This window comes from Ambystoma mexicanum, chromosome 2q (genome assembly GCF_040938575.1).
Source record: "Ambystoma mexicanum isolate Mex_15411 chromosome 2q, UKY_AmexF1_1, whole genome shotgun sequence".
Taxonomy (NCBI): Eukaryota; Metazoa; Chordata; class Amphibia; order Caudata; family Ambystomatidae; genus Ambystoma; species Ambystoma mexicanum.
The window spans coordinates 707267882-707291945 of NC_090924.1; the positions used below are offsets into that span (position 1 = coordinate 707267882).

The window sequence follows — 24064 nt, forward strand, 5'->3', positions numbered from 1 at the left end:
TCTCATGGGGCCTCATTAGGACCCAGGCGGTAAGGGGTTTACGGCGGCGTAAACAGCGCCGACCCTTACCGCCTGATTCCGAGGTCCCTTAGCGCCATGGAGGTTTTAACACCTGCTTTTAGCAGGTGTTAAAATCCATGGCGCTAAGGGACCTTGTTGTTAATTACGCCACCGTAATTTACGGTGGCGTAATTAACGCCTTTCCCACTCCCATTATGCCCTATGGGGCAAAAATGGGAATGGGGAAGGGTAAATGGGTTAATGGGGACTTACCGCCCCACTCACCTCGGAATGGGGCGGTAAGTCCGCCAACCACCATGGCGTAAACGTAGTTTATGCCATGGTGGTAAAGGTACGACCCAGCCGGTAACTTACCGCCTGGGTCATAATGAGGCCCATGGTCTTCTACTATATCCAAAATTACATATACATATCATTGTAACGCATGAAAGTCGTTCAATAGTGTGTAGTGTCTAGATAGCATTTGTCCGAGCAGAATGCCATTAGTTACAAGAATTGTCATTGACAACAAACGTTTATTAAACTTATCTTGTTCATTTAAAAACAGTTTGTATCATTCTTTTTCACAGGTGGTACCGGCTGGTGGCCTATCGTTCCTTTACATGGTGGCTTCACGGGAGGCTTGGACACCGCGTTCGAAGAGTAATACCCGCCTGTGCCGTTCGTGCCATAAGAGAAACGTTCCCGAGTGACAGCGGTCAGTACAGGGGATTTTCTCTCGCTGTGCTGCAACCTGACCTGTACAATGTGTAAAGTCTTGTATTTTTGTGCCATCAAAATAAGATACAAAATAAAACACCACATATATTTTAACAATGGTTGTTTCGATTTTTTAAATGAATCAAGTGTGTCTCCATTCAAGGATGGACGTCAGACATCTGTGCTCCGAATGGGTGAAGGTCAGGTCGCTGTGAAGCAGGGTGGTCACTATCTAAGCTAACATAATATATTCTCAATAATGCATGCACTAAATAACACTTGTTCAAAGTCTTTCAGTCGGTTATGTCTCTATAAATGTCACACATATATCTATACTATCAATCAACATTGGATTATACAGGCCTTAGGTTAAGGGTCTTGACCACTATAATACACTGTTTGAAGTGTGGGTCTGTGCTCACAAGAATCTCCGGTATGTGGCATTTGTGATTGATAGGCAACGATATACTGAAGTAGGGGTCTAATGTTAGTTGGGGATCTGCTAGGTGGGCATCATGGCGTGGTCAGTGGTCTGGCACATGAAGAGAATACCTTGCAGGGACACAGGGTCAGAATGGCAGAAAGTTTCCACTGGTGAGGGTGCATGGGCAAGGACACATTTGTGGAGTTGAACGAGCTATGTGCTTAGTTCAGGCTGGTTCACATGCAGGACAGTGATCTCAGAGGAAGAGTGATGTGTTACATTTATTAGCTGTTGCAAATACCTCTGGAGTTTTCCAGTCAGAGTGGGAACGAGGGTGGGGGCCATGTGCTCTGCGCAGTGAGGCCTGGTCACCAAGATGGAGTGGAAAGGGGGTACAAAAATGGATGCCCTGTGTCCTGCTCAGTGGTCCCATCTACGAGAATGTCAACCAAAGTTAACATCACATAAGGGCAAGGGGCGAACCCACTACTGGAGGCACTTGGTCCGAGTTTCTAATGAGAAGTAAAGGATGAGAGGGGCCTGATGGCCCCTCGCTCCCACACACTTGCCTGCATGCCCACCGGCCCATCCATCCCACCCCCCTCAATCAAAGGTGGTTCGCACCCGGGGATGAGCGCTGGCATGGGGGGCTGTCACAGGCGCAAACGGCCAGGGTGCCAAACAGCATGTACACTTCAAAAGATATCCCACGCCCAGGGGCCATTGCTCACATGGCCTCCTCAGACCCCGTGTCTCCAGACAGGCCTCCCCTGAGGCAGGCTGCCCCCCAGCAAACCACATAATACCACAACATACACACGTCATTCATTCACAAACACACCCCTGTTTCTAGTACCTTATAAACCACTTGATATGTCTCATGAGAACATCTTTGTGCTTTGCAAGTCAACTCCTGAACCTTCTACCTGAGAAGCACTGAGATCTATGCTAATCTGCTCGTCGTTGTGCTATCTGTGACCGCTTTGAGCAAACTCGTCAGTGTGCTACCTGTGGCCATCTACCTGTTCTCATGCAACATACTGCTCGGCCTGCTGAATCCAACTGTTTGTTGGTCAAGGTAAGGCCATGTATCCTAGTCATATTTCGGTCATTTTTACATTTCTATCTATTTGCGATTACAGTACCCAATAGTGCTATGGTCATTGGTCTCATTGCTATTGACTTGAGTTTCAATTGTTATGCTATCAATAGATCTATTTATTTTCATCTGTGTCAATTGTCAGCGAATTGCATCCTTCGGGGGGTCCAGTCTGTAATGTAAGCATGTTTCCTTCTCGTGCAAGACAGAACATCCAAGGGACAAGTCACATGTTCAGAGTTTAGTCACATCATTTAAAACATTTCTGTAACTTATGCAAATACTAAGCCGCACATAATGAACTGGTATAGTTCCGGTGACCAAAACAAACCTTGTATTGAACATGGTATGGTTCATTTACTTTTTTATGACATTTTTATTCATCAAGGTTTTATAATAATCTTGATATTTACTTTTCAGAATTTTCAACAATGCCTGCCTGTTCGATTAGCGGTTGCCCTTCGAAGACCCATGCTAAATCTGAAGGCACTACAATGCATGTATTCCCGTTGATCGAATAAGAGAATGGGTCAGACATTGCGGATATCCACTGGATGAGCTGGAAAGTAGAGTCCAACAAGTCTTAGAGGACAAGAGGGGTGATCGATACTACATCTGCAGTCCTGCACTTTTCCTCGAACATGTACAACACATCTTGGGTAACAAAGAAGAATAAACTGTGCACGACTCGAACATTTCTCGCAAACGCTATTCCAACTCTATTCGTCCACATTCCGCCACTGGTGAGTCAAGTGTTCGGATTTAGCTTTAGGCCTTGCGGTAGTGTGTAGGTAGCCGAATGGATTAATTGATATTTTAGGTGTTGTGTACCTTGTAATACTCCCTTGTAATACTTTCGATATTGACATGAGTGTATAGCTTTTTGAATAATGACATTTATCAATAAATTATTTTTCGATTTTATAACCCCCAAAGGAAATCTATTTATGGGCACAGGGAACTGTACTATATTGCACATTTTCAATAGCATTATTCTCAAGTATTCTGTCGGTTTGCATGGCAATTTTTTAATATTTGCATTTCATTATCAAACAATAATTTACCTTTACAACTGCTTGACTATCCACTGAATCTGAAGCAAGAACATTCTACATCCGTGACGTGCCCGCAGTTATCAACCACTTCTAGCACGTATCAGGTAGTCATACTTGGCTATTCCGCTACAGACTTGTTTTATGCATGTCAAGTAATAGTTTTTATGTATTGTGTGATTATTTTACCAATTGTTTGGTTAGTGCTTTCCAATTGATATACACCTTAGTTGTTGTCCCCTGGTGTTTGTTTTCAGTTATAATTAGTGTTATCCATACTAATGCAAGTACTGTCTTTCGGGGAGATGCTGAAGCGTCCACCACATTGACAACAGCCCTAGATGTTCTTCAGCAGCACGAGGTATGGATACTGACAGCTCCATCGACCATGATCATCAGGACTGGAACACTTGTCGTTTGATTGTTCTACACCATGTTTCATTCGTGGTTAGCCATTGATATGTACCTGTGCGGTCGACCCCAAGTGTGTGTTGTGTTTTCAATATTGTAATCCTTACTAATGCAAATACTATGTTTCAGGCAGTTGTTGAAGCGTCAACCCACGCACTTGATGCGGAGCCTGACATTCCAGTAATTCCAGGGGAAGCGGGACTATGTGGATACGAATCGGCACAACAGCTTTCGGCAGTGTGCACCACATTTACAACATCCATTGATATTCTTCAGCAGCACGAGGTATGGATACTGACAGCTCCATCAAGCATGATCATATAACGTGATTCCATTTGCTATACTTTCTTCCCTATTAACGCAAGTACTGTGTTTCAGGGAGACGATGGAGCCTCGACTACAATCACACAATCCCATTTAGATGATGCAGATGTAAAGAAATCGGAGAAATAAGTCGATTAAATCTGATCATATTTAAATATTCCTTGATTCTTTTAGACAATGCAGCATTTGTGGTTATCTCTTTATATGTACCTGTGCAGTCGACCCCAAGTGTGTGTTATGTTTACAATATGAAAACCATACTAACGCAAGTACTGTGTTTCAGGGAGTTGCTGATGCCTCCTCTTCAATACAATCATTCGTGGCAGTCCATGCAGAGCCAGAGGTATGGATACTGACAACTCCATCGAACTAGGTCATCAGAGCTCGAATACTTGTCGTTTGATTGTTCCACACAATGTTTAAATCGTGTTTGGCTATTGAGATGTACCTGTGTGTTCGTCCTCACGTGTGTTTTATGCTAACAATATTTTGATACACATTAATGAAAATACTATGTTTCAGGGAGTCGATGGAGCCTCATTCCGTGCTGTCTATGCGGATACAGAAAACATAGTCGTTGCAGCGCAAGAGGAAGGGAAGACATGCAGATACGAATCGGAGCAACAGCGTGCAGATGTTGAAGGTCGAGTCAAAAAAGTTGCAAAGAAAAGAAACAAAAATAAGGTTAGTTACAAACAGTTCATAATTTTGGAATTTTTTTTGTGCTGGGGACTATTTTATGTTTTTTTCCAGTCAATTGTACTATTCTTTGTCTTGTGTTTAAACTGAACATCCCTTTTCCAATCTGTCCTCTAGTTACCCGTGGGTGTCCGAACTATACATGCACAGACAGTGAAGCGAATGAGAGATGTTGCTTGCCAGACCATTTACACTATGGAGGAACTATTAATTCAGATGCCGTGTGTTGAGACTCGAGATGCTCATGTCCAATGGCCAGAACATGAAATTAATGTGTCCGGAGAATCCAGTAAAGTTGTATTGGACCATTGCTACAGTGCGACCGCACCACCAAAACAACATGATACTGGATGTATTGAAGATAGCTCTGAAGTAGTCGCAGATCAATTCACACAATCTACACCCGCCAAAAAATTGCCACCAAAAAAGCTGTCGACATTGTTGTGTTCTCCCATCAATGTTGAAGTAGCAGATGTTGAAATGACAGAGAATGAACCAGCAGCAGCATTCACTGATGCATCAGAACTTGATAGCAGCGATATTTCTTTCAAATGTGGTGATATGTCCTCAACGTCACAGGCCGAAACAACTTTGACGCCGGATGACAGTCTAATGAAAGAGGGCAAATACATAGTATTCGACAGTTGTTTGATGAATATTATAAGTATGCTGAAATGTGGGCATTCCGTTAGAGGGAAAGTATGTGGGAAGCCATTGTTTCATGTCACTCGTCAAAAAAAAGGCAGTAACGTCAAAATAAATGCCGCCTGTAGATTAAATCATACGTTCTCATGGTCTGCACAACCGATGCTGGGGAAACTACCAGCAGGCAATCTACTCTGTGCAGCTGCATCACTTTTTAGTGGGTCCAGTTTTAGAAAGTTAGAGTCTTTCTTTCAGTTTGTGGGACTCCCATTTCATTTAAAAAACGCAGTACTACAAATACCAACATGATTATCTGTTTCCGGCCATTAGTGATGCTTGGAAAATTGAACAATTGTCTCTAGCAAGTACATTCGAAGGCAAACGATTCAAGCTAGCCGTCGATGGACAGTGCGACAGCCCTGGATTTTCTGCCAAGTACTGCACCTACCACTTTCAGGACATGGATAGTAAGAAAATTGTGAATTCGGTGGTCGTGCAGGTAACACAGTGTACATCCTCAGTGGCCATGGAGAGACTAGGTTTTATAAAATCAGTGGAATATCTACAATCGAGGGGAATGCACATCGACCTCATAGCCACGGACAGACACGTTTCAATTGCCAAGACAATGAGAGAGCAGTTCCCACATATTAAACATCAATTTGACGTATGGCATCTTGCTAAATCAATCAATAAGAAAATCTCGGCTGCAGGGAAAAAAAAAGGTTTGGAAAGTATTTCAGAGTGGTCCCAGTCTATCAGCAACCATCTTTGGTGGAGCTCCAAAACTTGTGAAGGGTCAGTGGAAATACTACTTGAAAAATGGCGGTCACTGATGCACCACTATACCAACGTGCACCACTGGTCAGAAAACCTAAATTTCCACCAATGTGAACATGGCCCTTTGTCCCCAGTGGAGGCACGGAAGAAGAAGTGGTTGATTCCATCTTCACCGACACACAAAGCCATTGAGAAGATTTTTTTCGATAAAACTCTATCAGAGATTTGAGTGGACTGACAGTATTCTGTCACACAGGAGGTTTGGAGGTGTTCCACAATATGTGCCTAAAGTACAGGCCAAAGCGCTTGCATTTCAGCATACAGGGCATGAGACATAGGACTCTACTTGCCATCTTGGCCCATAACGAGAATCTCGGCCGTGAGCAATCTAGGACTACAGGTAATGTAAGGATGCCTCGCTACACTAAGGCCTTTTCAAAAAGAAGTAAGCAATGGGTGATCAAACCAGTCTATGAGGAAATGGAGTTCGACTTTGTCAAAAGCCTTATTGTTGCTGTATTAGAGAAGCACAGATATGGAATTTTGAACGTTTCTGTGCAGAGCACTGATCCATTGCCACCAAACATTGCCACGGTGCCATGTCCACCCAAAGGAGAGCTGGTTGTGAAGTACAAATCCCGGTTTAAATAATTGTAATACGATTGTCTTTTTGTAAATAAATGTTATTGTACAGTGTACATACAAAGTATGCTAACCCTAACCCCTACCTTCACCAGCCTAGGTGGCGAACAACCTGGGTGTCATCTTGGAATTCTCTCTCTATTCACCTCATATTGCTGACCTTGTCTATATGTGTATGTATATATTTTTGTTGATGTAACTAATTTTTGTAATCTCATGTAAATGCTGCGCACTGTTAACCGAGGGGAGCCTTGCATATTGCAAATAATAAAACAAACAAACAATCTCACTTTCAACTCAACTCCTCGGGTACTTTGTACTTTCTCTGACCTTCCCCCAAAAATTTAATGTCTCCAAAGTTATGGTTCTTTGGGGCTGCAAAGCTCGCAGACAACAAACAAAATTAGGGGCCTTAGAACGCGCCAAGTGAGCCGTTGCAGATGGGAGGAAAGCCAGTTCGCATTTGCACACTGAGGCGCAGTACATAGATGGATTCGAAACTCACAGATGGCTTTACTATGGGATGTTGTAAAGAAAGAATGTATGCTAATTTCTAGTGAAGGTCTAGCTTTGATTTTCATCTCGCGGCCTGAAGAGGCCCACAACTCGCACTGGCAGTATAAGGTTCTATTGTTTTTTGACCTTGAGAGACAGGGACCATGCCGAAAGAACTTCATTTGAAGGGGGGTGCAATAACGTAAGAGACGATAAGGCAGAAACTAGACCGAGTTTCATGTTAATTCAGTATACGAAAAATCGTTGTCAAGAGCACAGTGGGATTTACGGACTGCATTACGCAGAGACACAATGGAAATTGCAAATATAATGTAAGTAACTCTTTAGACGCTTTTATACCGGAATGAAGAATTAATGAATGGATGCATGAATAAATGAATGAATGAAGAGCTAGGAAAACGTTTGTGGGATCATCCTTGCAGGTGGCACATGGGCATGCAGGTCCACATTCCACACGCATGTAGACAAAAAGTCGTTTCTCATTGTGTGCTAACCTCGATTTATTTCGTTACTTTTCGCATTGATTTTAGAGCCGAACATACTCCATTGCACTATTCTTGCAAGCAAATAGTTTCAGATCGGCCGTAATAAATAAAATGAATAATATTAATAAAGATCGGCTGGCGAGACTAATTATAATTTTTATGTTTTCAAAACATGTATATCCTACCCTACTGCTACTGCCACCAGTTTCAGACCCCGGCAGCCGGCTTCTTCAACCGCCAGCTGCAGCTTCTTGTCAACAACTGCACCACTTTGACGATCTTATGGGACGATCGCCAAGGGCCCATATGCCCTTACGCAGTACTAGCGGCTAGAAGCAACATATCAACCTTTACGCTGGCCCTGTAGCCTAGTGGATGGAACAACCTTGCGGTTCACCGTGCGACCAAAGTGCTTCTATTAACGAAAACCTACACCCTGTGTACCATACAGGAACAGCGCGTGACTCACGATAAAACTGAACAGTTTTTGCGGATAGAGATAAAAGAAAATAAATGGCATTCCAAATTAATATGGCAATTGCTGAATATTCTATAAACATTTAATGTCAAATAAATATACTTTACCAAATGTGTTGCTGTTTGATTTTAAAGTAGTTTCATATTCCGAATTGTGGTGCGCTGTGTTGTGAGTTGATCTATGTTGGTTTCCGGGTTCTGTGTGAAGGCGCGTAGAAGATGACTGGGCGTGTTTGCCTACGCAGCACAGTAACGTCACGGAGTGAGGTGGGGAATATGAATGTTTTGATAATGTCAGGCTCAGGGGCGGGGGATATGATTTAGTGCCGCAAAAGCAGGTCATCCAGGGCGGTGCGGCAAGTGATAGGATTATCACAAAATAGCAGCTCCCTGATGCCTGTTTTCGCGTGTGTTTAATGGACGAAAACTCGGGTAAGGTCCATAGGAAGTTTTTCTAAAATCGAGCGACTTAGGCTTAAAAACACATGGCCGACCCGTAGGGGCAATAACATTTTTTACCGAACCATTTCTTTAACTTGCAGTCGTTCCCTGTTGTTACTCTGTACCCCACAGTACCATTATCCACAAACTGTAGGGCATAGCAAGGTTTTGCGTTTGACCCTTAAAAACAACCTCTCTCAGGGAAGTTGCAGAGTGCAAAATATCTAAGCAGAAAGCCCCTGCTAAAAGGTGCATTTTGCGTAACTTCGGCTTCGGTTGGAATACATGTCAACCTCCAGTGGGCTCCCAATTCCCTAACCAAGGCATTCCCAACTTCCAGATTTCCCAGCTAGTGATCAGTAACGCCTACTATCTAACACTAGATTTCGATGAGTGCATAAGACAATCAGCCATATCAATCTGTCTCCCTCCAGGGATTACTTGTGGGTGCCCTAGCCTAACACTCCCCAGGGTTGTCAGATAGGACCTCATGATTTTCAAGGTGCCACTGTCAAACACTGTGGTTCACGTTCCCGCTCTGTCTCTATGTTGCTCTCTTTCTCTCCTCTCCCTGACCATGTTACTCCCTCTGTTCTGCTCCCTGTAGTCTTCTCTGTCTCTCCTCTCCCTTTTTCTAACTCTCCTTCTCCCGTCCTGTCTCACTCTCTGATTGATGTCACTCTCTATCAATTCTGCCCCTCTTCGTACTCTCTTCCCCTGCTTGTCAGGGTTTTTCTTTCTCTTGTGGGATTCTCTGCTGTGAATCCCACACACCCCTCCCTGGCTGTCCTGTCCACAACTGACTGTTGCAGTTTCATACACGACCCCTGGGGGGCTGGAGGGACGGAAGGGGAGGTGGATAACAAAACAAACATCAGACTCCCATTCACCAGTTTCTTCTTCACCTTTAGATCTGAAACACACACATTACCAATTGTAACAATGTAAATCCTCCCCACTTAAATTCTCCCACCTTCCCTCTAGTCTAGAGCCTTGTTTACCTGATCATCTCTGCTAAAAGCGGAGAGGTGTATGTTTCCTGACTCAGAAACTAATTGTTCAATCTGATGTTCCTAAATGTTACCGGGATTAGTAACTGATTCCAAACTAAATTCTAAATGACGTAACCAGTCTTAGCAACTATTACTAAACTACCTTCCCTAACTTTTATTTCAAGACATCTGTTATGTTTTAAAATCTAAGTACTCTGTTCTTGAGAGCAACTGGTTATGTAACAGCGGCCTTGGTGCCCCAGGGCTTAGTGCGCTATATAAATGTAACAATAAATAAATAAACTATTCCAACTAACCCTAAAGATCTCTAATAGCTGGCTCAAACTAAGATTTCTATTTATTTACACTGGATGCACATTGTTCTTTCTTAGCGCTTGTTCCATAGTCTTGCCTTCAATAAAATTGTTAGTTTGTCCTTTTGTTAAAGTCTTATCTTCACCCTGGACTTATTCACTGTACCTTTTTGCGCTCCCTGTATTACCATGCAGAGAACCGTGCACTCATTGAACTTCCTTTATCAAACGTGCAACGTAATTCTCTGCTCTCTGACCTCTCCCTTCAGATGCTACACCCTCTGACAACTTGCATACCCAATGCCCAATTCCTAGTGATCACATGCACATATGGCGTAGGGTTCTTTACTCTAAACAGGACTTGCATGGAGCTCTCAAAAGAATCCTTGCTTGACACAGCAATACCTTGTCTTTCACAAATTAACTGTGTATGCTGCTGCATGCACATGATTTCCAAAAGTCTTTTAATCTGTAAACTTGATTTACTCCTTTCTTGATTCTTGGCACTTCTATCTCTGACACGAGAGACTACAGAAAATAAATACATTCTCCCACCAGGTTTCACACTTTCATGCCCCACGAAGCTTGCTTCTTCTCCAGAGTCCTTAAGGGGTTACAAAAAAGGCCTAACAGGCCTAATACCAGAGTTATATACATGTAGGTGTTGTCCTTATTTAGATAACTAATGAAAGGCTTTTTTAGAACGTTTTCACCAGTGTTGTATGCTGCTGTCGCAACGTTCCAACGAATCAATGAACAGATTGCTTGCAGCATTTTTTTGCTCAATGGGAGTTCTGAAATGGATCTCTTCTGCGCCCTGTTCCCCTGCCTATCTGCCGCCGCCGCTTCATACTATCTGGGTGACACCCCGAGAGCCATTGTCCCTTCTCTACACCCTCCATCCCAGGTACTGCCCTCTCTCTCCCCACATCTCCCCATTTCGATTATCTGGGGACAACCTCAGAATGCTGTGTGTCGTAGTATTCTTAATTTGCTATGCCTGTTAATTTAGGGCCACCAGTTACGATGGTCATCTTGATGTGTTCTTACAAGATGTAAATTGGTGGTAAATGGGGGAATGGTCGCTGGTAGAGAATGAATAGGGGTTGGGACTGCGAGATTAGAGTCTACTAGCCATTCCCGGTATAACGTATGCCATTCTAGCAGATCTTAAAGGTCAATATCGGTCGGTAATTCATAGGGTCACTTCAGTCCCCCTTAAATATTGGAATTACCAATGATCGATTCCAGGAAGGCGGGGTAGGTCCCAGTGGCTTATTAATGGTCATTCAAAAGACTAAACGTATAGATAACTGTCTTCTTTTCAATTTGAAAGGCATATTTGTATCAGATGGAATGAGAGTTATGCACGGTATAAGAACAGTATCTAAATTCCACCGATTACACAGGCCTCTATGATGTGTCTTTGAAGATGGGCTCCCTGTGGAATTCTGAAAGTCCCTGGGCGACAAGGTGAGCTCACACCTACTCAATCTGTATAAAAGGAGCATGTAATTGTAACTGTTTATTTGTATTGCGCTTATACACAAGTGAAGTGCTTCAACGCGCTTCAAAGCGGGAAGGGAACAAGGGAATATAGTCATCATTCTTAGGCCTTGAACCTTCCGAATGATCTAACAACAATAGCTAGCATACTAGGCACATAGGCATATCGACTAGTGAAGTGCTAGACAAAGGGTGAGGGGAGAAAATAAAATAAGGGGGAGAAGAGGGAAGGGAACATACAGATAATGAACTACAGTACTTGTCTGGCGAACAATTCAGATTGCTTGGTGGTTCGTTATCTAATGCGCCTATGCATGAGTTTTTCAGGCAAGACCAAAACTAGAGGGAAGGGGGGAGACACGAGGGAGGATGGGACAGACAGACTTGCTGGGCCTAGAACATTCAAGGTTGAGTAAGTGTGCAGAACAGGAAGTGCGCAGGAGTGGGAGGGGGAAAAGTGCACCCAGTCCACCAGTGGCCAGGGTTAAGTGCATAGTGGTTGCCCCTATCATGGGGCACACTGCAGTAGTTCCAGGCACAGATTAGAGGCCCGGAGGCAAGTGCAGGACTGCGGGGGAGCCTGGGACCTGCAAGGTTCTGGAGGTGCACCAGGCGACCAGTGAGCTAACTGAGCAAGGGGGATGAGAAGGAGGGAGGGCACACCCTCAAGAGCAGGATATTAAAAAAACCGAGACCCTAAGCCTGGATTCGGAAATGAAGGCTAAACCGTCACAATTTATCAGAATATGATAAAGCTAAACTGTATACAGCAATTCTCAGGGATCAGTAGAAAAAACACATTGGCCCTCATTACGACCCTGGCGGAGAACCATGGTGCAATTTGCACCATGGTCCATGGCGCTAAGCTGCCAACTCCGCCATGGTGGTTGGCGGACTTACCGCCCCATTCCGACCTTGGCGGGGCGGTAAGTCCCCAATCCCCATTTACCCTTCCCCATTCCCATTTTTGCCCCATAGGGTATAATGGGAGTGGGGAAGGCGTTAATTACGCCACCGTAAATTACGGTGGCGTAATTAACAACAAGTCCCGTAGCGCCATGGATTTTTCCGCCTGCAAAAAGCAGGCGTAAAAATCACCATGGCGCTACGGGAACTCGTACTCAGGCGGAAAGGTGCGCCATGGTTTACGCCGGCGTAAACCCCTTTCCGCCAGGGTCGTAATGAGGGCCATTGACACTGTATGCACCGTATTCTGAAGCACTAAATGTCCAAAAGCCTAATGAAACAACACCTCGAGAGGACCCCCTAGTTCAAGGAATTTTGAACACCATCAGTCAAAGGCACAGGAGAAATGCAGAACTCTTGCTAGCTAAAATGGGGGTAGATAAAACTACCGCATCTTGGAAAGAGAAGGGGGAATTTATCTAATGCAGAGAAGCCTTGCAGGATGCAAGCATTCATGACTTAATTCAGAGTCTCACACACCCCCATGCACGACAGAAACCACAGCGGGGCTGGGACATTTTTATGCAGATGGCTGCTGAGTTAAACATCCCTGCGTCCCTGGTGGGTAATGCTGAACACTGAGAACTCTTGGAAACGTTGAAAGACTGCAACTTTAAACCCCAGGTTACCCCAAAGAAGCTACCAGCCATGGCTTTAGGTTGCAGCTCAAAACATCTAACTTCACCTTTCTTTGCACAGATATCCCTGAATAATTAACTTTCTGATGCCGATGTTGATGACCCTCTGGCTGGGACATCCCGACATTTTGTTTTAGAAACTGGTGAGCTGGTTAGCCATTTGATATACTTTAGAAGAGTTATCATCAACATTGTATACATGTTTTAATGCACGTTGATATTTCTGATCTGTGTATTTTTTCCATTCAGTGAAAAACAAATAATGTAAATGTCTTTGAAATAAGTGTGTTTTTCTTGCCTTCTGTACAAATTTAATTTTGCATATGTATTTGACATGTATGCTTTGTTTTTTGCTTTCTATATAACATAATTGTTGCAGATGTATTTCATGTGTGTGTTTTTTCCCCCTTTTGTGTACACATTTTGTCAATAAAATGTCTATTTTTACACGTTAAAGGAACACTGTGTGCATTCATTTTTACAAACGTCTTTTTGTTGTTGAGGAACAATGTGCGTGCTGGTTATCGCGATAGCCCCTGATACCTCTTCATATACACAACACTGGAGACATGGCTAGTAATAGGCCTCTCCACATGGGTGGAGTGGAATCCCTGTCACTTCCTGTCTACTTCAATATATTCAGGGACAGCGGGTTGTAATACTGGGGAATGTATAGGATGGGGGTTTCAGCCACTTCCGCCTTCGGGGGACATTGAACAGGAAGTCTGGGGGGGCTGGGGTGATGCGGATAAGTCACTTCCTCCTGTGAGAACCCAGGGAGGATGTGATGCTTGGGGAATGCTTAGAATGAGGGTTTCGGCCACTTCTGCCTTCGGGGTACCTTGAACAGGAAGTCCGGGCCACTTCCATAGCTTTATCAGAACTTCAAGATCAACAACGTGTCATTTCCGGAAGATGAACTTACCACTGATAGGAAACAGCAAGTATGGGACAGCACGTGGGCAAAGCTGAGACTTCCGCTTGGAACAGAAAGGGGCAGAGCTTAGACCAGAAAGGGAGGGGTTTAGACCTGAAAAGGGTCGTGGCCACCTGTCACTTTTAATGCTTGATGCAAGGTTTCCCTCTCCTCCACTCGTAGAGATTAGTTAATAATATTAATAAGCTTCCGAACAGAAAAGTAACTAACACAATGTTATTTTGAACACAATCGGGAAACACATGAATGTACAAAGAAGCATGGAAAAACAAGCTATTAAAAGCATCATTCACCAAATCTCTTGCCAACTTAAACAGTCCCATTTGCTTCTACAAAATGGGTGCCAGCATAACAACTTTCATTATGATGCACTTGTTCTGCATCACAGAGCACCTGATTGTTCTTGGTTGGGTTGCAAAAACTTGTTAGTTGAGGCACATTGAGGCACATTGTGCCAGGGTGGTGATACAGAACACAGCCGACGCGTGTTTCAACAGAAGTTTTTCTCAAGGCAATTGGGTTGTCGTGGTGCTCGTATTGGAGCGGGTGGCAGAGTCACCCTGGATAGGGTGCTGGTTCCTGGCGTAGTAGCTCATCTGGGAACGATTTCCTTCTGAACCCCGGGTGGTTCCAGTTCAGGATGCAGATGTCTCCCCAGATGAGCTACTAAGCCAGGAACCAGCACCCTATCCAGGGTGACTCTGCCAAACGCTCCAGTACGAGCACCACGACAACCCAATTGCCTTGAGAAAGACTTTGTTTGAATAGCGCGTCGGCTGTGTTCTGTTTCACCACCCATGTGCCTCATGTGTGTCTTTTTGCACCTAAATCAATAAATAGCAACACACAACTAAAACTCAAGGCTGAAGTGTGACTGTCTTCTGACAGTACTGGAGCACCAACTCCGTGCCAGCGCCAGCAACTAACAAGGTTTTGCAACCCCGCCAAGAACTTTTACTACCTCCTGGGAACCTTGGAGTTTGTCTCCCCTACAAAACCATGTTCTAGGCCGCAGGCCAAACTTTGACCACAGATAACTGGTTGCGCAGGGGACCAGCCTGTCCCGAGACCAACTCCACACCCCTTGCATCTGATTGTTACCACGTTCCCTCTCATATGTATCATGACGTTGCCTGATAGGGATTCAGAGCTCTTTCTAACTTGACGTATCACGCCATATGTCCTTGTCAAGCAGTTACTATAAGCAAATGCTTTTGTGACTTCATCTCACAGTTTCCTTTGTTGTCTGTTTTTAAGTCTTAAATCAGTGTAATAAAACCTGGTGGAGATCTTACAGTGATCTTATTCTTGCATTTATGATGTGAAAATAAAACTACAAGTACTGTGCAGAAATTCACAATGAAATGAGTTATAAAGACAGCTGTTACAGAAAATAGGTTGAGAGCTCTATTGTGGGATTTGAGGACACAGGAAAAGTGGATAGTCCTTGACAAGATTACTTACTCAACCGTTTCTTTGCATGCAGAATACTATTGAGTGACATGGAAAAAACTGCACTACTACTATTTAAATCTTTTCATCCCTTGGTTCCATGTACACACTTGGAACCTGATTCACATAACACTATAAAGAAAGAGAAGAGAACCCAAATTTGGGATCTCCCGTCCCCTGCACACTTTCTACACACGCCACAAGGGCGGTAAAACTTATAGATATTCAAAAGTCAAACAAATAAAATTCACAATTTAATACCACAATGGATTCTGAAACACAATATTTCTTTGAGAACAATTATTTAATGTTACAAGCATAACAAACTATACACTGCTGTGAAGCACAAATTATGTGCATCACAGAGGTGCTCAATTCCAACAAATGCACTGATGCCCTTATTCTTAAAGGTGACCTGTGCATTTGGGGAATGCCGCGCGGGTGGTGGAAGGGTGCACATTTTGGCCTTCACGAGTAGCTTAGCATTCAGCGCATGCCTGATCTATAGCTATTCATTGCTTTCATATCCTATGTGGGCTCAGGGCAGGCATCTGAGCCCTTCCATAATGAATCATAATTCAGCACAACAGAGCTTAAAGGGCCCTCTATTCTAAATTGCAAACATCCAGAATGTACATTTCTAGCTGTAAAAGAGGAGTAGAAATGTATGTGAGTCAGCAGTGGATAATGAAGCTCTTGTCCAAAGTCACTGCATTTCATAGAAGGGACATGAATGGCTTTATTTTGGGTTTCACTTTCCCTCGCACCTAGATGTGGGCAAGCCAATCAGGACTTGAGTCGGGCTCAAGCCAAATGCCTGGCTCTGGCTTGGCTCTAAGCCCTCTAGACATTAAGAGCTAAACAAGAGCCAAACCATACATTACGTGCATTCTCATTGCACGAGGTAGGAGCTTGGAGGAGAAAAAAAGAGGCAGATGGTGAGATGGTTTAGAAATAATGGGAGGCTTATCAGCGGTAGAGAGGGCAGAGCAAGATAAGGGAAAAACACAGGGTGTGAACAGATAAGCAATAGACAAATAAGGCCAGAGGGGCGAGAATGAGATGAAAATGAGGAGATTGAGGAAGACGTACATATTTGTTGAACAAGTAGATGAGAAGGAGGTCGCCATACACTGAATTTCCTCAGTGCATTGTAAGTCGATTTCTCTTAAAAGGACTAATTCCAATATTTCTGCAGCGCATAGAATTTCATTTGTGGGTGACATCCTCCTTTTAAGACAGCAGTCCTCTAAATGTGGAGCAAAGTGTAGCAAATACTGTCTTCTCAGAATGCAACGAACAGCCTCACCTTGCCACTTCCATGAAATAAAACATAAACAAGCCCTTGACTGAGAAGGACTCTAGCAGAACTCATTGCATACATACATCTAATATCAGCATAACCTAACAGAAGCATGCCCATGGACTGTATGCTGTACAGGCAAGTTGCTGCCTAACACAAACTGCTTGTTTGCAATGCATCCACTGTAATATTCATTTTTACGATGGCATAAAATCTGACAAGGAAACTGCGCAAAGGGGAACTGGGAAATAAAATGATTGGCAGTCATGTGCAAGGCTGTGAATCTGAAAAAGGGATACAATGGGCCTCATTACGAGTCTGGCAGAAACCATGCCGGAAAAACCGGCAGGTAGCTGCCGGACCCGTAATGATTTACTGGCGCCTGACTTGCCGGAATAACCGTTGCATTACAGCCCCGGCAGTCCGGTCAGTCAGGCGCCGGTAAAATGTTGATGCCGATTCCCAGGGACTCATGGGTATGGGGACCACGGAAGCACAGGCACCATTAATAACGGTGCCGGTGCTTCCGTGAACGTCTGCTGGCGAGTGCCGTTAAACCTGCCAGGGTCAGACCTGGCGGGCAAAACGGCACCCATCAGCAGACTCGTAGTTTGCCGGTCCGGAAACAGCAGTGCCGGTAAGCTTACCGGCACTGTTGTTTCTGGACTGGCAAACTTGTAATGAGGCCCAGTATCTTCGATCCACAACCACCCTCAGTGAAACAGACTGTAAAAATAAGCTGCAGGTTTAGTCTAGACGGGCCAAACTTTCCACAGAGAAGGTATGCACGTGTAACGATGTTAGGGTAGCTCAACACGTTAAGCACATGTTGCAAATATCTGCAACCCACAGACACTGGTAGAAATCCCAGCGAGGCTATTCAGCCCTTTATCCTTTGGAGGTGGATAAAATGAGTACAATTAAATCAGTGAACACTTACACGGATAGCGCTAAGAAGTGGAATGAATTGCTGTATAAAAACAGTGTTGTGTATATGAATAACATTTTTATTTTACTCTGGATAGCTAAAGAGTTATTTGTATAGTTTATTGTGTTATGTCAGTTCTTTTATTTAAAAAATACCAGACTTCCTATTTGACATGGCTTTTTCCCAATGGCTCGGCTCTCTCAACGCTCTACATACATCTCTGTAGAAATGGAAACTACCATACCTCTGGAGGGCACAATGAGGTTCCTAGATTCATTTTTAGTTAAATTACCTTTCACTCACCCCTCTCTTGCTGTCACCCTTCAAAGAATTCCTTCCGCCCAATGCTTACGCCTGGGAATTTAAGGATTTGCCATGCTGTGAGATGTGCCGTTGGGTGTCATTTCATCAACAAATAGTCATAGGTGCTCCTCTGCGAGAACGGATACGGCTAAATGACCTGTTTTTTGGGAAGGTACCATCTCGAGAGTCCGCAGCCACACTTTACCTCACTGTGCCTTTCACAGAAGGGAAATATCTATTTGCATATCAGTCTTTGTCCCGCCCACATGGGCAGTCCAGCAACGAAATGCTATGGCAATTCCCTTCTAAACAAGAGTACCAATAGCAACCCCAGCCACATGTTTCAGCCTTGTTGGGCCTCATCAGTGAGGTGGAGCTGTGCCGCTCTGAGCACAGTGAACAAGGGGTCCATGTCTGGATGACCCTAGGAAACCTACGGTGACTAAACTTAAGTCCCTTAAACAATCCAGAAATAGTCATAGGCGCCACCCCCCCGCAAGAACAAACACGGCTAAATGACCTGTTCTTTGGGAAGGTACCCACTCGAGAGGCCGCTGCCACACTTAAGCTCAATGAACCTTTTAAAGAAGGGAAATATCTATTTGCATATCAGTCTTTGTCCCGCCCACATGGGCAGTCCAGCAACGAAATGCTATGGCAATTCCCTTCTAAACAAGAGTACCAATAGCAACCCCAGCCACATGTTTCAGCCTTGTTGGGCCTCATCAGTGAGGTGGAGCTGTGCCACTCTGAGCACAGTGAGCAAGGGGTCCATGTCTGGATGACCCTAGGAAACCTACGGTGACTAAACTAAAGTCCCTTAAACAATCCAGAAATAGTCATAGGTGCCCCCCCCCGCAAGAACAAACACGGCTAAATGACCTGTTCTTTGGGAAGGTACCCACTCGAGAGGCCGCTGCCACACTTAAGCTCAATGAACCTTTTAAAGAAGGGAAATATCCATTTGCATATCTGTCTTTGTCCCACCCACATGGGCAGACCAGCACCAAAATGCTTTGGCAAATCTCTTCTAAACAAGAGTACCAATAGCAACCCCAGCCACATGTTTCAGCCTTGTTGGGCCTCATCAGTGAGGTGGAGCTGTGCCACTCTGAGCACAGTGAGCAAGGGGTCCATGTCTGGATGACCCTAGGAAACCTACGGTGACTAAACTTAAGTCCCTTAAACAATCCAGAAATAGTCATAGGCGCCCCCCCCGCAAGAACAAACACGGCTAAATGACCTGTTCTTTGGGAAGGTACCCACTCGAGAGGCCGCTGCCACACTTAAGCTCAATGAACCTTTTAAAGAAGGGAAATATCCATTTGCATATCTGTCTTTGTCCCACCCACATGGGCAGACCAGCACCGAAATGCTTTGGCAAATATCTTCTGAACAAGAGTACCAACAGCAACCCCATACACGAGTTTCAGACTTGTTGGGCCTCATCAGTGAAGTGGAGCTGTGCCTCTCTGAGTGCAGTGAGCAAGGAAACCTAGGGTGAGTAAACCAAAGTCCCTTAAACAATCAAAAAATAGTCATAGGCGCCCCTCTGCGAGAACGAACACGGCTACATGAATGGGTGCAATCTGGGTTGTTTGAGGAAAGGCCTGAGTTACCTCTCCTCTCGCCCAAGATATATTGAGTACACAAAGAGCTTTGCATGGCATTGCAAAGCTGCAAAGATGCACCAAGCCGAAATTCAGTCATTTTCAGGTGCCCTTTTAGGCAGGAAAAGTAATCGTGAGAAAACTGCATCTGTCCCTGCAAACCTGCAATGTTACCCAAATCCCCTGCTCTCTATCCAACCCCAGGCCTGGTACATGAATAAGCTCAGTGATAGCACTTTATGATGCTTTCAGTATAATTCTGGTACAACATTCATTTACCGACAAACAATTTTTCAATGTTTTTTATGCCCATTTTTTTTCTTGGAAAAATGTTATCGAAAAAACATAAGGAGTGTGGGGAAGCGGGTGAGGGGGTTGGGAATAGTGTAAAATTAACAGGGGAGGGGGAAATTCGGCAAAAAACATCAAAGAAATGACTGTCAATAAATGAATATAGAACCGAGATTCTATGTGACCAGGCCACGGTAAGTACACATGCCGCTCCGTGTAATGCATGGAGGGAGCCAGAGCGCATGAAGACAGAGCTCTGGCTGGGCACAGGTGGAAGTGGTGTTTGGTAATGATGTGAAATAATCAGACGAGAGACATTCTAGTCCAGTGTTTCGTGAAGATAAGGAAAATGTATCCTTTTTCTAGTATAGTATGGAGATGATAAAAACATGATCATTATATCACTTCTGTTATTCACAGAATATATTAGGGGTATTTTCACATATTTTTTCCCATGGCATGGCTGTTGGTTTGGCTCTTTGGGGCAAGCCAGTCGTCCGGCTCGGCTCTGGCTTGGCTCACCCTATAAATGTCTTGGCTTGTCCACCTCTGCTTGCACCTAGTTTGATCTTTGCGCTGGCGAATGGCTACGCATTTGTGAGCACATCTTGTTTGTAAATTTGGATCCATCCCTCAAGCGGCCACCTTGCTGCATGGCACAAGTGCACATCTATAACCTGGGAAACGCGCCTTCCGGGGTCCCTTTGTGGGATCTTCGCACATGTTTCCTTTAACGTGTGCGCAAGTGCACGCATATTCTCAGAAATGTTTGGAGGTGTGTGTGGGGGGGGGGAATGTGTGTAACCTTCACATTAACGTTTAAAGTGCGACGGGACGGCTCAACCTTTCATCCTTTTTTTAGGTTTATTAAATGAATGCTATTGTATTTGGTAACGGTACCTGTTGTTTACATGATGAAATGACAAACTAGTAACCACTATTATTGAAGTCAGACTGGACATAACACTCTCAATAATTGTAGGGACTGAACAATTGTATATTAATATATGTATTATAGATAACTGTATGGTCAACATTGGACTCAAGAAGATGATATTTTATCTTTGTTTTTTACTGTATATTCTAATTTTATGATATTTATTTCTTTTGCTTTGTGTAAAGTTTATAATTTAAACTATATCACAATAAATAAATAAATAGTAACCACTATTATTAAAAAATGTACCTTTTAGGAGATTAATTAAATACCTTGAATTAAGGTTAACCTGATTATAAACTGTGGTCAGTCCCCATTCTGTAATGCGGTAAAACCTAATTAGGAAATGGAGGAATTGTCTCTGGGGGTAATTGAATTCCTCAGCTTTGTGGAAGTAACACCTCCGTGAGTATGGATGGACTTCTCAGGCCCCACCGACCACTTCTGATGATGCGGCTGAGCGCCGGCAAATTATTTGACCTAGGTGTTATGCCTGGACCCAGGACCCAGGGTCATGTGTATATGTGCTGGGGGACACTCAGACGGTGCACACAGGACAGGGAGGCACCCCTGTCAGCCCATAGTCATATGGGAGCTTCAACGGCCTTGCCATCACGACCAACTCAGACGGAGTTGCCCAGCAGGGACACCGGCACACACCAGCAGAGTAGCCCGGCAGGGGCTCTGCTGCACACGGGGGGACATCAGGGACAGCGCTGCCCAGCAGGGGCACTGTCCTGTTGGCGGGCCATGCAGGAAAGACCCATCTGCCTGCTACGCAGAGCCAGCATTGCGCTGCAGAAAGAATTACACAGCAGGCAGGAGTCTGTTAGTCTCGACTGATGAGCGAGAAACCGCTCATCCTTTTTATTGAGTAAGTCACAAGGACACAGCCGTGACATCAGCGCGAGCACTGGGAAGGAGTCAATGTCTTAAAGGGGGTGGCACACCACAGTAGGTTTGCAAAAACTCGTGACAGCCCTGGCGACAATCCTCGAGTTATGCTCTTCCAGCTTTTTTCTCAAGCCTCTGCCAAATTCCTATTCTGCGACCACTTTTTACTCTCACCAGAAGTCTCATGACGCTGCCCAGGCGTGTTGGCAACCTTAACAACTTTATTGTTTGAGAAAAGAATGCTGGCGCGAAAAGCCTGGCTTGCACATTGCCCTGAAGCACCTGTATAATTGTTGCCTGGGTTGGAATATTTCACTTCACTCCAGACTCCCTCGACATTAGTCACTAACTATGCAAGGTATATTTATTTTCCCATAACCCCTCATCAAAATAAGGTGTGCACCTGCCCTTTTGTTTTCCCGAGGGAAAAGGTAAACGATGAACAGAAGCAGCTGTGCCAACCTTCATATTTTCCCGGCGGCGTTCGAAGGCTGAAACCGGTAGTGTGCTCTGTACTTTGGCCTTCCTGGCAGTGCCCTGTGTGACAGGAAGGAGGCTTCTTTGCTTGCTTGATTGGCCAGCAGACAAATAGGCTGCCACCATTTTACAGCCTCGTAGAAACGCTATGGAAGTGTCTCTGCCCTAGTCAAAATGAAAGACCTTTCTTAAGCACCGACTAAGCAAGCAAACTGCTTCCAGTGAGAATTTACTAAGCTCTACCCAGGCATGCATAAGGCACGAACAATATAAATTAACCAAATGAACGGTCACAGAGCATTTTCTAAAATCTTTACCCAGTGATTAAAAGACTACATGAAGTGCTTGTGGTGGAGAAATGTGTGCCACTGCTTGGTAACGGTTATTTAAACGTTTCTGCTGCTTCATAAGCGCTTGAGAAATGTTATTCAAGCATTTCTCTTTGTCTAGCGTTAGTACTCAATCGACAACAATTTCTCGCACAGTCGAGCCATTGTGATAAATGAACTTACAGACATCTCTGCTAAATGTATTTTTTATATTTTTGTCCTCCAGTTTGCCAATCCTGATTTTATGCAGCCGATATCAGACATTGTTGATGAAGTGATACAGAATTGTCCAATTGATGTTCGACGCCCTCTGTACAAGGTAATACGCACTCCTGTACTCTTCAACCACCCTCCCTGCTTTTATGTGACTCAATAAGTAGCTGCCTCATAAGGCCCTTTCCACCAACACTGTGCTCCTTCCTTCTCTTTCCGTGCTACTGTCACTACAGTCATTAATGCTATGCAGCTGCAACACCTGATTGAAAATCCAATATTTCATGAACAAAAATAAATTCCCTTTCCTGAAACAAAATTGCAGAAATATCAAGGAGGGATTCTGTTGGCATCCCATCGCAAGGACTCAGACATTAACCCGGGCAGATAGAGGGCAACGCTCTTGTGTTTAGAATCGAGGTTTCTTTTGGAGTTGTTGCTGAAATCTCCATGAACCCTATGTTGGGCAACCGTGAATTAGGGATTCAGTGAACATCTACACAGATAATGGCAATAGTGTGTTAACTCTGCAACATAAATAAACACAAACCCCACAAGTCTGTGAGTCAGACTAATGGAAGCTTTTCCTTAAGATCCTTGCCCAGTCAACTGCCTGCTAATCGGCTAACAAAGTAAGTCCTGCATGGCTTTGTGGCAGTACATTTCTGCTAAGTGATACGTTGCATCCTGTGCACGTGTGCTTTGGGGAGTATATTTTACACTGTGCTGTGTTACTGACACACAGTGTTGGCAAGTGACTTAAATTCTGCAATGGCATTTTGCATTTCAGGACTGTAAATACAGTACCAGCTTACATACACTGACGTAGTGTGGGGCCCGCAGCCCCTGCGGTGTGGGGGTCCCTCCACATCGGGTCTAGGGAGGGAGGCCTGGCCCAGCCCTCACCCATTAGAATGAAAGTTGGGCCGGGGCCTAACGCGCCTAGGGAGGTGTGTCGACGCATCTAGTGACACAGTGGAGCCAAGATTTAGTGGGAAACACGTGAGAAAAGATTGTGTTTTTGTTGTCGATGCAAAGTTGAATATTTATATTTGCATGTGTGAGGTGCATGCCAGATGTATGTATATGGTATGGGTGAATGACTGGTGGGTGAATGAGTATTAGTGCGATTGTGTGTGTATGTTCTGGGTGGGTGGGTGGCTGTGTGGAGAATCCAGTGTGAGAGGACCTGAGAGAAGTGAGTGAGGTGGGTGAGTGACTGTTGGATGAATGGGTATGGATGTCATTATGTGGGTGTT

The 24064-nt window shown here is 44.4% G+C and overlaps 1 protein-coding gene across 4 annotated transcripts in view; it reads left to right on the forward strand.

Moving 5' to 3' along the window:
• ACTR3B (actin related protein 3B) overlaps window positions 1–24064 on the forward strand; it is a 932787-nt gene that overhangs the window by 550248 nt on the left and 358475 nt on the right. For all 4 annotated transcript variants that reach the window (XM_069647930.1, XM_069647932.1, XM_069647929.1 and 1 more), the window contains one exon: window positions 22819–22911. In XM_069647930.1, the coding sequence (XP_069504031.1) occupies window positions 22819–22911 (93 nt within the window). The remainder of the gene's footprint in view (window positions 1–22818; window positions 22912–24064) is intronic.